Consider the following 15,451-nt stretch of genomic DNA (forward strand, 5'->3'; position numbering starts at 1 on the left):
AATTGGATCATCTATGCCATACGCGGGATGCGTCAAGTGAGTTTACATTTCGTTACCATGGCAATCAAACTTGTCAAACTTACGAAAACCAGTTATCAACAGTTATCAAACGAATGGGCATGAAAGAGACAGATCGTCAAGATTAGAGTTTCGTAAAAATGGCAAATGATATTCTCAGCAATGGCCATTTACGAGAAAACACTGTTGTACAACGAACAAGAAACGATCGAGGCAATCGAGGTATCATTCAATTCAATCAAAACTTTAAGTATAAATAAACATACTTGATTCACTATCGATTGAGTTTTGATAACAAGATAATAGAGAGTTTATCGCCAGATACGCGGTGAATGTCAAGGTCACATTTATTTTCTTCTTAACAAGTTAAGAAAAGTTAAGAAAAGGATAACTTTAGCGTCGTATCTGGATTCACGTTGCAAAAATTCTCTATTAATCTTGTGATGTGCGTCACATCGGAATTGCTCTTTGTCAGATGTAATTTTCTATCGCGTTTCTTATTGTTCGTTTTGTTGGACGCAGCACCAGACATAGCAGCAATAGAGAGTCGCAATTGGTTGCTACATCGACATTACACGAGACATGAATACAGCGCTTGCAAATTACTCATCGAGCAGGAATTAATGAAATCTAATGGTCACGAATATGCCAATTATTTAAAGGTGCAATCGAGACTATTCTCCTAAATAATATCGCATGCAAAAATACCATAGGATATATTTTACCATAGGATTTATTTTAGTATATAATACATACCTCTATACATTTTCTTACTCTTTTATGTATAACATTTTTCGAGAATAATCGAAAGTCTTCTTGATACATAACTTGGTCAAAATAAAAATGCACAAAAATAAAAATTAACACTAAAATCGACAACAATTTTCGATAGTTTGCAAGATTAGATAGTAACTACAGTTAAACTGTTAAAAGTTAAAAAGTTAATAACTTTTAACTTAACTTAATAATAGTTAATTTTTAATGCATTAAATTTTAACTTAACTAAGTTACTTTTAAACATTTTTAACTTTTTTTTAAGCTAAAAAATTTTTTTATCTCTTTTAAATATCTTAGAAAAATAATAAGATATAATAAGACTAAGGGTGTATATTTGTAATCTGTTCATATTTTAAGACCATCTAAGTAATTTCTTAAGATGCTAATACAGCCCTTTGATTGGTTTATGTGGTCATGCCTTATGCCAAGTCTTAGTCTGGATCTACTATAAGTATTTTAAGCCCTAAGTCATAAGAAATTGACCAGTTACAGTTAAATATTCTTCTCGCATTCGATTGTAATTGGTCAATTTCTTATGGCTTAAGACTTATTAAAAAGTAATCACTGATCTTGTATCTTCTCTATGTATTGGCTGTTTTTTTTTTAAAGTTATATAATTTACATAGTTATATTGTTATATACTTATATCACATATGAATAAAAAAATTAAAAATTTAATTTACTTAATAATCTATATTGTAGTTATTAATCTCATTTTAAGAAAAAAATTAAGACATTATCTAAAAAAATCTAAAAAATAATTTTTTCAAAATTAATTTTTTTGTTAAATTAATTCAATATTGATTTAACTTACGTTAAGTTAATTTTTTATTCTTACAATTTTTAACTTAATTTTATTAATTTTGTAAAGCCATTAACTTTAACTTTAGTCAGTTAAAAAAAAACATTAACTTACCCAACTCTGATAGTTTGTCGTTATCCGCCACTGTCTGCGACCTGTGACAAACTATGATGGAAAGTGTGGAAATAATTAAATATTGATTTTGGTCTCTCACACTAGATTAATAATATTAGTACACATATTAAAGATTACTTGATGTAACATATTTAAATGCAATGGCAATACAATTAATCTTAACAATTAAATATTTTATTAAATAACGTATAAATATTATTATTAGGTTTTTAATCGTTTAAAATATTTTTTATATGTTTCAACATCACTAATTTCATACTTAGCAGTTTTTAGTGTGCACTAATCTAGTAATGCAAGTGTGACTGAATTTGCTAAAAACTATTCGACAAAAGAATAATGTCTTTATTCGTACAGCCTGTAAATAATGAATAATTATAAACAACCAATATTTATCCTTGTTACACGGTCGTATCAGATAATATATAATGATCTTATTGATAGGGTTTAATTCTTCGAAAGGAGGGTAGGATTCAAGATTCCTTGGATTGTTTTCAAACCGCGTATAATGTGAATTCGACAAATATTGATAATGTTAAACAGATAGCAAAATCATTGTAAGTAATTAAAAATTATTCTTAATTACAAATTATATGACAAAATATATGACGAATATCACGAATTATTAACGCGACAATTTTTAGACTGATAATGGGAAGTCACAAACGCGCAATAGATGCATATGCGGAAGCTGAAAAGATATCTGTTCTACCAGATTGGGAAATATATCATGGCCTTGGCAAGTTATTTGTTCCACAATGCGATGTATTATTTTGCACAACACATTAGCTAAGCTTTATAAACTTGCAGATGCACCTATCAGAGAATTCATGCTACTTTATTAATTTTGAGGAAAATGTACTTTTGTTCGATGTTGCACTCGTATAAATAAGTATGTAATCGCGTTTCAAGTATTTGCTTTGAGCATAATTAAAGTTATAAAGTTTAACTGTTAAGTAAAATAACACTTTCTGTCCAACGGAATTATTTTCTTTTTCGTCTTCAGGCGAGGCTTATGTAAAATTAAACCAATTACAAGAGGGTAAAAAATATTTCAAAAGATCCACGGAATTAACTAAAAGTGAATTGCCCAATATTGATCTTGCGAGACTTTATCTCTTAGACGATATGATTCCAGAAGCTAAAAACGCTTATACGGCAGCTTTAAAGTAAGTAAGTTATATGAATCACAAGCCGTAGTTATGAATCGCGCGAATTAAAAATTAAATTATGTTAATTTTTATACCATTAGCTGCGAACAAATTAAAAATATTTATTACATGTAGAATAGAGTAATTTTTTTTATCACATCTTCAACATGTTTTCTTAGCTTACCGTTTTTCTTCTTAACACTTTTCTTATTTTATCGCTTTCTTGTTTCCTTTCTTTTAGCGTTTCTCTCATTTTAATACAACTTAAACTTTCGACACTTTCTTTACTCTTAGCGGGAATCCCCAGAGTATAGATGCAGCGACAGAACTGGGTCTCTTATATCTTAAAATCGGAGATACACAACGAGCATTTCAACAATTTGGAGCAGCTTTGGCTCATTCGCCTAATTGCGTCAAGGCAATCTTGCCTATGGCTTATGTAATGCAGGTGCACAAATTTATAGAAATTCATACAATAACGTTTCTTTGAGCACTTCTCTTTAATTCACGAAAAAATGTAATCAATTGACATCTTGTACTCTAATCATATGTTCGTTCTGATTATTTTCATCAAATTAATTTTCGATTATTTAAATTTCGTTTGATTTATAAAGTAGATAAAGCGTTATTCTGCTTTGCTAATATATTATAAACAACTATGAAGGCATATTCTATTACAAATGCATATTCGTTAGAGTATTAAGATTTATTTATTCTTACTTTGCATTCTTCGTAGAATTTGTTTCTTTGCTTCGTTGGACAGCGTATATTATATTTTCCAGAGTCATCGAGAGTATGATGTGGCTTTATCGAAATATAAAGTTGCGGCACAGACCATTCCAGAATCTTCGATCCTTTGGAACAACATTGGAATGTGCCTTTACGCGAAACAAAAGTATGTTGCGGTGAGTTACCTTTTTTTTTTCTTTTGCTTTACCTTCATCTTTATCTTTATCGCTTTTTTTCTGAAATTCCTTTATTTATTTGAAGTGATGACTCAATTTATAGTAATATTCCTCCATAGCAAAAAATGTCATAGTTACAACCATCGGTGACGTGCCAATGTCCGCTTTATCACAAATGTGATATTATAGCAATGTCACGATGATGTGCGAATATTTTTGTGTTATAACATATCTTTGTACATATGTTATTTTGTTATGACAATCATCTCACAGTGACATCACATCTTCTTCCTGACTATTGTGACTCTATTGTGACGTGAATATGACCCTTTGCTATTCGTTAAAAAAAATTAAAAGGAAACTAAACTTTTACTACATTTCTTAGAAACAATATACCTTAATATATAATATGTATATAAAGAAAAGAGAAATGAAAGGAAAACTTTTATTCATATTTTTCCGCTAACGAGTTATGGATAGTCAGTTATTCAAATGCATGACGAAATATAACGTTTCATTTATTCTAATTGCTAAAAAACAGTTCAATGATATAATTTAAAATTTGATATTTGCATTTGATATACAAGTTTTACTATACCGTTTTGCACTATGTGGTATGATTTGTCAAACGTAGCATACTCGAAAACGAAATTTGTAATATTTATTTATAAGACATAAGCAACTATCATATGTCTACATGCAGAATTTTGTCAATCACTAATTTATCATTATCGACATCACTGAAGATGACTCGAAACGTACAGTATATACAGCATATTCAATATTGCACAAATTTAATATTGTAATTAATTGCAAGAATAAATAATATTGCGTTTAAAGTATCGCGCTGACGCCTTACACTCCTTGGTTTTACAATTTTATTTGATTTTATTACTTTATTTTATTATCAGTTTGTTAGAAAAATAATAAAAATAATATAAAATAATAAAATAATAATAATAATAATAAAATCGCAATCGACTAACAAAAAAGGAAATAAGTTATATTTATTATATTATAAAGAATTTTTAGATTAATAATATAAATCTTTTTAAAAAAAATGGCGCTAACTGTGCGTGCTCCTCTCAGAAAAAATCGTTACAGTCATAAATTATTATACGCGCTTGTATGTGTGCTTTTCAATGAAAATAACTTTTTATTCCAAACCTATAATATTTTTTTAGCAATGTATAAAGTCATTTTATGTGAGATTATCACACAAATGTGCGTCCATATTAGTTCAACCATTTTTTATTTTCAAATTTTAAGTTCAGATTCGAAATACGCGAACCCAAAAATCCTTTAACACTACATTTCGCCGAAATCGGAAGATTTTCAGCATTTTCATAACATTTCCATCTGCCATATTGATTCAGCCATTTTGAATTTTTAAATTTTGGATCCGAAATCGGCGAAAACCAATAATTCTAACACTATTTCATTAGAATCGAAGTACTTTAAGTCTCAATGAAAAGGGCTTTAAGATAGATAACGTAATCAATTTAAAATCAAGATATCAATATAAAGAAAAGAATAGAATATAAGGCAATGATTTTTATTCACGAATTTAATCCACGTTATAGATGAATTCTTTTAGAAGCGATGCAATCAGAAAGGAAATTTGAATCATTATCGACAAGATAATGCGAAAGACTGAATGCAAAATCAAAATATTTACTGTAAGAAATTTCTGGTGTAAATTTCCAAAAGTTGAAAGTTTTTATCCAACAAAAATGTGCTGTAAATTAAAAATAGTTATATTACGAAATATATACAATAATATTTTGTGGTGAAGTATATGCAAATCTTTAATACGCAGCGCGCCAATTTTGTAAATTCACAATAAATTTCCATTGTAAATTTACAAATAATGTAAAACCACAGCAAAACGTAATATGGTTTATAAATACTGCATATTTTTATTGTAAGGGTATTGGAAATTCACAAACATTTCTAACAATGTTCCTTTCCAATATTTCGTAGGCTATTAGCTCGTTGAAGCGAGCACATTATTTGAACCCGATGTCTTGCGTTCCATCGTGCAACCTGGGAATCGTTTTTCTTACCACTGGACAGCCTGCATCAGCCGCGATTTACTTATGTGCTGCAATCAGTGCTGAACCGAAGAATCCTATGCCATATCTGTTATTAGGTTGTGAGTACAAAAAACAAATTTAAGGCTTTATATTTTATATAATTTTATTATTCACTATAAAAAAAGGCTAATTTAATTACAATGAATTCGATTAGACACACTTAGTGCGCATTACTGGTGCACATTTAGTTGTCTTGTACAAAATAACGTAAAGATATGTCTATAAATAAACATAGAAATCGATTAAATCGTGAAATACTCAATACGTTTATTAGGTAAAATATGTGTAGCGACAATTTTATCGCCACAATTATTGTATAAGGCGAAGATGTGTTGAATTTTGGAGAAAATACAACGTTGTCTGTACACACAACATTTCGACGAAACAATACAGACATTTAAATGCCTCTGCTGTTTCTTATGGCAGTTCGCGTCAAATACTTTCCTCACAATGCATCGTAAATCAAAATGAAATGCATATTATTATTATTATATTACTGTAAATTATATATATTATAATAATATTATGTAATAATTATTATCTTCCGCGGTTTAAACAAACTTATTTGAAATATAACAACAGTGATAATAAATAGTAACGACCTGCGGAAACAATATTTTTATTTTATAAAAAAGTTCTCGAACAAAGCACGGAACGAGCGAGATAAAGCAGAGATTCGACTGTAAGACTCCATAGAGACAACATGTGTACATACTAGATTAAAAAGGAAAATTTCACAATCGCAATCGCGAGTCTCAATTATTTCATATCGCCACCACGGACATAATTTCTTCACGAAGATTCTTCGAGCTCCGGACACATCCCAAACTTCCAAATATGTATTTTATAATTTGAATTAATATAATATTTGAATTTCATTTTCATATTCAAATTAAATCAGTAAACAATGGCTTTAATATGTATCAGTGCGCACTAGTGCTTCTTTCGAATTCGCCATTAATCTTATTAGTGATTAGCGAAACAAGAACGCGGCCATCCAAAAAGAAGTCTTATACTAGAGTTTTATTATCAGTAAAACGTATTTCCTTTTTGAATTCTTTTTTCTCTTCTTATCTCAGTGGCTCTAAAACGTTTGGATGATCTGGAAGGTGCCGAAAGATCATTGACGAAAGCACACGCATTAGCTCCTCAGGATCCATTAATTTTGATCAATTATGCTGTGGTACTTGATGCTCGCGGGAAACAAGCTGATGCCGCTGAAATTTTAACAGCGCTCAATGACATTATGGCTGTCGTTGAAGTCGATGTGCAGGTAATTTGTGTGTGTGTGTGTGTGTGTGTGTGTGTGTGTGTGTGTGTGTGTGTGTGTGTGTGTGTGTGTGTGTGTGTGTGTGTGTACACATATATACAGGTATATATTTAGTGTATATATTTTGGTGTATTGTGTTAGTTGCATATCATAATTATATGTATTACATTGATGTATCATAACATATAGATATCGCAAATGGCAAACAAATTATTAAAGAAATTACAACGCGAAAAAACGGAATCGACTATCGGTCAAGAAGTATCAACGGAAAAATATGAAAAGCGACAATTGAGTCCTGACGAAGTTTAAAAATCATGTCATTTGTCATGCGATAATATTAAAGTGTTCGTGTTATTTTCAAAGATTTTATTAGAAAAAAGAATCAAAGAGAAGAAGCTTTGCAATTACACATTTCTATTGGAGAGTGCGTTTTACATAAATGAGTGTGTTTTATTACAAATTAATTACACATATTACATGTATGTATCGTTTTTTTTTGAAAAGTACATATATAGGTACATTTAGAATAATAAAATAAAATTATAAAAAAGAGATTATGTGTGTGAAAAGAATTTTGTCTGTGTGTATGTGTATATCGAGAGTTTATTTATTAAATTTATCGATTTAAAAAAGATATGCTATGTATTCGTATACACATATATTTAATTTTGTTGACAATATTATTAGCAATAATCTCCTAATATTACATAAATGACATGATTTCTTGAGTTTTATTTAAAGTTTTCTTTAATGCAAATAGAATAAGTACCTGTATTTCAATATCTTTTACCGTAACACATTTCGTTTATAATATAATATTTATAATATAATACTGTAATAATAATAATGTAATATATATGTTATTATAAATATTTTGTAATTATTTTGTATTAACATACATAATGTACGTATTTGCGAATCCTACGTTGTAAAGTATTTTTGAAATTATTTTATTAAAAAAAAAATTACTTTTTCCGTTAAACATGCTTTGTCAGTTTGATGCTGATTTGTTCAATTGTTTATAATTTTGGGTTTGAACAATTGCCCAAAAAAATCAAACAAAATTGCTGCGATATAGAACAATATAAGATAAAGTTTATGCTATTTAATAGTGCTAAAAATCAATTAATTCTCCAAATTTATGAAAACAATTACGAAAAAAACAATCTCCCAGAGTGCGGAAAGCAAACCCATGATACCTTGAGAATCTCTGTCATGAGAAACAGCAACAATATCACTACAAACAATGCATCCTCGTTGTTCTGTCTATTTGTCAGACCAAGAGGCCACTGTAATGATTTTGTTACCCAGCGACAGTGGGTAACTTTTTATTTCATGTAAAACATAAAAATTGTATATATATATTTAAGCCCGGTCGAGATCGCTTAAAGAGAAGGTAGACTTTCCAAAATGTACAGATTTTGAGCATTTTTACTGAAAGTGTCAAGGTTGAATGTTGTTACAATCCATAGTTAATACCCTTATTTCAAGACGGAGGAAACTCCCATATCCTTCAGAAGGATGCAAGGGGTCGCTACTGAATCAAAATACATTTTTTCTGAAAAAAAATCGATAATGACAAGATTGAATTTGTATCTACTTAATTTTTTGATACCAATTGTCGAGAACTATGATTCCCATACCTTTTGGATGGTTACGAAGGTAGCCTCATTGGAAGAAATTGGAAATGATCGAGAGAGAAAAAATATGGAATTATGAGAAAAAAAGAGAAAGTATTTTTTTTCATAATTTCGTTTATAATTGTGTCTGGTACAGGCATATATCATTTAAGTTTATGTCATTTGAGCAATTTTAATCTCTGAAAAAATTGCAAAAGTTGAAAAAAAAGACGCGACTCTACCAATGATTCAATGATTAATGCATGTAGATTTATCATTTTTTTCAATATGCAACAATGGTACTTTTAACCAGTTCTTCTCATGAAAAAATACTATCGTGGATATTAATAATCCTATCAGTAGCATATAGAAAGATGACTGCATATCAGCTAGATTAAATGGCACGAAGCTGCCCATTTTCTTTTTATTTCGAGCTAATATTTCTTTGGACAATAACTTTTTGTGAACGTCGAAGGCATTAACAATATATTGATACCATAACGTCGGTAAACCGGCCTGATTCAAATGATTGATTAATGTGTTTATCTTTTCGTTGAAAATTGAATTCTTGGGCAGCAAATACGACAAGTAGAATTTACCTAGAATTTATACTCATGTAATATTAACTATTTATTATTACACAGGCATATTTAAGCTAATTAGAATTTCTATAAGTACTTGTTATTATATTTTTCGTACCGGGACATTCTTTGACAAGATGAAGTAATGGCCCACCGTCCGCATCAGCTAATTCCTCGCTGATAACGGGAAAATAACTTTCTCTAGCGAATGCCGAGGTATTACGATAATAAGCTGTGCTGATTATACCATTTTCATTGAATTGTATTTTCTTTTGCAAGTTTCGCATGAGTGAGGAGTCGACGTCATTATCATCGTTGTCAAAGAGATCGGCTAGGCTAGCGGAAGATAAGGATATCGGCAATCCCGAAACGTCAAGATCATGAAGATTGTCGATGTCTGGATAATACATGTCATATGCGAAACTATTATACAAAATACCATTGAAAATTCCAACTAAAGTAATGTTAACAAGAAAAACGCCTGAAAGTAATATCCTTTCCGCGTTTGTGTTTGGCAATTTTTGGGGGCAACCTGCATTCAATAGGAACGATCGATAGATCGTTGCACGTAAATTTCTCTTTATCGTCCTGAAAGTAAGTATGTATCACAATGTATCTTCACTTTTTTCACTCATTGTCAATGAAATAATTCGCGTCGTTAATGTCATTCAGATACGAGTACTGTACCTTTTTGGAGTAAAGACTTGCAGAAAGTACCATATTAAATACGTGAAAATGTGCGTCAACATCAAACAGATCCAAATTGACAACGGAAAAAAATGATATATTCGAATTCCTTTAGGTATCTTGGTTGCTTTAGGGACAACCATGCATATTCTGTCAAAGTCTATGTATGAACTAAGGTCTACATCTTCCTTGGGATTTATACTGTATTTCTTTACGAAGAAAGATATGAAGCAGATGTCCGTTCTACCGTACACTATGTCACCTGTATAAGCTGACTATATACTATCGGATATTCAAAAGAAACAGAAACAAAAATAGGAACTTATATATATCGCGAATAATTTGAAATATCACTAAGTACCTATAGCACCGACGTACGTTCCATTAAACAATTGAGAACCAAACCATTTATTATCCGCCGGATGTACGTATTCTATTTGAAAATTCATGTCTTGAGCAATTGTATTTAGCACTTTCTCGTCAAATTCTTTGAAGACATCAGCGTAATTATAACGTGTAATCGATTGACCTTTTATCGATTCTATGATTGATTTTTCTTTTTTCTTAAAATAACCAACTTTTAATACATATCCATTCATATTTTTCGTGCGGCGATATGTTAAATGTAACAGCATTTTTGATGCTTCTTCCGCTGTTATTACATTTATAATTTCGACTCGACCCCACACTGAAATCAAGTAGATGTGTTAAATATTTTTTATTATCTTTCTCTATGCATACAGAAATTATATGGATATATAAAATGATTTGTGTATCCATTCAACTATTTCACTATAGTCTTGGCATTATGAATTTACTCTAAGGAAAAAAATCTACAAACCAGAATTGTTGACTTTGGTAAATGGATTGTAAGTGCGAACAGTTCGATCAATTCGAATGGTGTCGTTTATGAGTATCACCTCGGAGACAAAAACTTTATGCACCTTATGTTTGAACCACAATGTTTTCAAGATATCATCGATTCTCGAGTTCATTTTATTTGACAGTCCATGTTCTTCTGGAAAACGAGCGAACAGCACGATAAATCGATCGTGCGAATTCCATTTGAATGTCGTACCATCCTTTGAAATTTGATCGAAGAAGTGCACATCTCTTGTAAGAATTATGTGCATGTTCCATGTTCCATCAAAGGTTTTGTCGCTTCGTATCTTTCGTATCTTTCCAGCTACATTATTCGACGGCATTACTCGAGAAGGAAGTGCGTCGCCGGATATAATTTTCCAGATCGATGGCCGTTTTACAACTCTGTAAGCTATGTCGTTATTATTTACGAAAAGATTTTCTGAATCAGGAGGCGTATAAATCCTCGACAAAATCGTTGTTTCACACTTGCGCGTGACATCGTATATAAAAGCCTGGAAATATTGTTCGAGAAAAATAGCGTTCCTCCAACTAATACTACTCTCAAGTATACCGTGAAAATTCATGGTTTTAATATCTTTCATAGAGCAAACGACGTTGCTCCAAAATTCTATAGCGTTGTACCATTGGTAATTGCTGCTTGATGCTATATGCAGAGAAGCAAATAACAGCAGAGCAAATTCACAAATTATCTGTAGATAAAAATCAATTGAATTTACAAGCAACAAGAAAGAATTTCGCCAATTTACTTTTACCGTAAAGATATATCAACGTACCATGTTCGCGAAACTTAAGGGACGCGAGTGCTCTCTTATTTATACGATCTAAGACTGACACTGGATCACTTCCAGTGTTCTCTCGTACCAATATTTCTAGTAATTATTTACAGTCAAATCATACATTATCACCTTTATCGTTATTGATTCTTTTTTTCGTCTCTCCCTCGACTATCGTGTCACATCACTTTGGGCACGTCCAGCATGTCTATCTTCGATCGAATTTCCTCGAGAGTGTAACTTCTATACGTATAAAGGACATGAATACATTACGCTCTTTAGATTGTGGATAAGGTCTAATAAATATAAGCTTATTGCCTATCACTTTATTATTCACATTATTTTTCGTATTTTTATAACGTTTCAAGAGACTTAATAGACCCTTAATCACTCTTTGTACGCTTGATAAAGTAAATACATCAGTTAATGGACAGTTAGTAGACATGACCCAATTCGTTGGATAAAGTAATACAAAATTTTAAATATTAAACTTTTAATAGTATGTACGACTTTAAATAAATTTATTGTTTATAAAAATGTAATAAATTTATTTAGAATCATACATATCATAAAAGCTTAATATTTGAAATATTTTATCTTTGTCTAACAATTGGTTCATGTCCACTAACTAGTACATTTATCTTATACTATTCTTGAGATATTTGTGCAAAATTTTATTCTAATTGGCTACAAAAATTTCGCTGCCAAAAAACTGTTGTGTCGCTGTTAAAATAACTTGTATAAACATAAAAAAATACTCGTTTTTAATACATATATTCAGGGAAAGGAAAGTTACTTTTTAAAAGTAACAAAAATTAATTATTCGTTACCGAAAAAAAGTAACCACTACTAGTTACCGTTATTAGTTACCGATTTTTAAAAGTAACTCGTTACAGTTACTTGAGAAAGTAACTTTTCCGTTATTTTTTTTAAATTGACAAACACTAATTACAGCGGACAGATGCCTAGAAGCTTTCTAGTCTCAAGCGTTATAAGTGGCTTGTGTCCAATCGAACCATGTCCAATCATGTGCAAAGTAATGATAAAAGTAACTGTAAAATTATCGTTACCAAAAAAATGTAACTACGTTATCGTTAAGCTGGAAATACAATAAAAAGTACAGGCAATAGGAACAGGGAATAAGAGATTTCAACTTAGAATTCAGAAACTGAATAATAGAATGGACGCTTTCTGATAGGTTGAAATCTTTTATTCCTTGTTCCTATTGCTTGTGCTTTTCATTGTGTTTTCAGCTTAACAGTCATAAAAAAAAGTAACTTGTAACTGTAATTTCATTACAATTAAGTAACGATTCACAGTAAAAATTAATCCTAGATACATCCTACAAATGTACGTCGAGGGATTTTCAAACATCCAGAGTATGTATCTGAAGAAATTTAGGAGATATTTAGGATATATTGAGGATGTTTATATGCCCACTTATTCTACATCCATAAGATATTATAAACTTCATTTGCATACTCTTTATAAGGATCCGCGTCATTTTCTTCTTACGGAAAACGAGTCCATCTCGCAATACTACCTGGCAAAATATATTATAGACGTACATATATTACAGTCTAAGCAAACGACGTAGTACGTAATATCGCGAGATGGATTTGTTTTCCATAAGGAGAAAACGACGCAGATCTCTATAAAGAAGAGTATGTAAATGGAGTTCATTACTTATTCTTAATTAGCTCGATCAGAGTGTGTTCATAGCGCCTCTGAAAGTGTTTTTTTTTAATAGAAGTATAATCATAATTAGTATAATTAGTAAAATAGAAAAAACAGTACTTACTTTATTAAAATAGTACTTACAGTCCATAGAACCGATTTTGTAAAATATATTGAAACTCCTTTTGCTTTGTTAATAAATAACCATGTATCTACTTAAAAATAAATTCTGTACAATAAAAAAAAACAAAATAAGCTTTAGCTACAATAACTGTCAAATTAATAACATATAAAAATATGATAAAATTCTTCTGAAACAAAAGATAGTTTTTAATATGTTTGTAAGATATTTATTTATTACATTTAAAAAATTAATAATTAAATTGCAAAGATATATCTGTATAATATATACGTAAAATACGTAAATATAATATGTATATGACATATATATATATCGAAAGTTGAAAAATGCAATTTATCACTATATTGCATAAAAATGCAATATAGTGATCAAAATTTTTTCAGATCAAAATAGGATATTTTATGGACGTTTTATATTAGTGCAATAATAATTACAAGTATCCTGAGCTAATAATATGAACGATTTAATGTTTTGAATCAAAATGGGATCAATCTGATCAAATCAGAATATTCTATAGAAATACATCCTACTAAAATCCCTAAAAAATATTCCAAGAATATTTCAAAATATTCCGAATATTTACGATATGTAAAAAAAACATTCAAATGTCAGTTAAAAATTTCATTTGTATATCGTTATATATTTTGAGAATGTTCCATATTATATATTCCATATATATTTTGCAAAATTTTAATTTTTCTAAAAATTCTCATCAGGTCATCTGTGAATCAGTTTTTAAAATTCACCTTGGAGCCCAATTTTGGCTCACTTCATAAACGAAGTGCTGCGCTCCTTTCATTCATTCTCTCCTAAGTGATTCTTGTTTACGAATAAATGCTCTTTGCCGCGATTCTCTGTCGGCGAAGATGTGTATTGTTCGCTCGCTCGCGATTTTCGTGAAATATATAAAGAATATTCTGAATATTTTTTCAACATTTATACATTCTGTGACAATTATTTTATTTTTCCGGAACATTGGGTACATTGGTAATACAAATCGAACTTTCTGAGAATATTTAGCGTTAGCTGGGGGAAATTCCACTGTACATGCGTGAGAATCATTGCATCGTATAACGAAATTTTTAATTTAATGACACATCGTGAAGTTGACATATGCGAAGGAAAGTAAACGTTTGCTCAATTTACCCAAAGTAAATATAGGGGAATTAAGAAAAAAAAATAAGAGGGAAAACGAGATGACGTTTCTAGTAGAGGAAATTAAGCGGGATTACACAAATGTGGTGTGATTATTCTTTGATCACTCATTCTTCATCGTTCCATATCTTTATCAGCAATATACATACAATAAATTCCTCTTTTAAATTGTTCCTTAAAATTGTCCAAGTTTAAATAAACTCACATCCGGATCATAGAAACAAGCAATAGTACAATAACATTATTTTAATATTTTGCAGAGAAAGAAAATAAATAATATTATACATTCGCTGTCGATTTCAGCAATATAATAGAATTCGTGAACAAGAAAAAGGATACTTGGATAAATATTTGAATGAATGTCCATCTATTTCATCACTCACGTCACTTTCTCCGGTGCTACGGTGCTTGACAGAGAATTAATGTCTTCAAATGAGCGAAAAGAAGAAAAGATAAATTTCGACTTTTTCCTAGAACATATTTCGACATACATATGATGATAAATTTCATTTCAATATTCTCTTTTCAAATTGATAGCGCAATGAATATACTATATGACGCTTCCTCTTCAATTTCACATCATCACGAAACATCAAATATTAATCACGACTAGTAGATGTATGTGATACATATGCACGAACTCGTCAAAGTGCAATAAAACCACTTGGAACATTAACGATGCTTTTGTATCGCGATTAATTCTCGGTATTTCTTTCTAGGCATCACGTCCATGATTTCTATCTACTGTAGCGACAACCTTTAATTATATATATATATA

The 15,451-nt window shown here is 30.2% G+C and overlaps 2 protein-coding genes across 2 annotated transcripts; one reads left to right on the forward strand and one right to left on the reverse strand.

Moving 5' to 3' along the window:
• Positions 1 to 112: 112 nt before the first annotated feature.
• LOC108688286 (Bardet-Biedl syndrome 4 protein homolog) lies at positions 113 to 7,541 on the forward strand. Its single transcript, XM_018194475.1, has 10 exons — positions 113 to 240; positions 541 to 680; positions 2,174 to 2,286; positions 2,374 to 2,468; positions 2,736 to 2,898; positions 3,175 to 3,328; positions 3,663 to 3,785; positions 5,769 to 5,940; positions 6,961 to 7,154; positions 7,341 to 7,541. Exons 1-10 carry the CDS (start codon positions 159 to 161, stop codon positions 7,461 to 7,463), a joined length of 1,359 nt encoding a protein of 452 aa, XP_018049964.1. The 5' UTR covers positions 113 to 158; the 3' UTR covers positions 7,464 to 7,541.
• A 1,481-nt stretch (positions 7,542 to 9,022) lies between these two features.
• Positions 9,023 to 11,702, reverse strand: LOC108688298. The gene is given in 5 exon segments (XM_018194487.1): positions 9,023 to 9,372; positions 9,473 to 9,942; positions 10,042 to 10,303; positions 10,403 to 10,729; positions 10,883 to 11,702. Coding segments are annotated over 5 exon segments (2,229 nt in total).
• Positions 11,703 to 15,451: the final 3,749 nt, after the last annotated feature.

The sequence above is a fragment of the Atta colombica genome, unplaced genomic scaffold (assembly GCF_001594045.1).
Source record: "Atta colombica isolate Treedump-2 unplaced genomic scaffold, Acol1.0 scaffold228, whole genome shotgun sequence".
In the NCBI taxonomy this organism is placed as follows: Eukaryota; Metazoa; Arthropoda; class Insecta; order Hymenoptera; family Formicidae; genus Atta; species Atta colombica.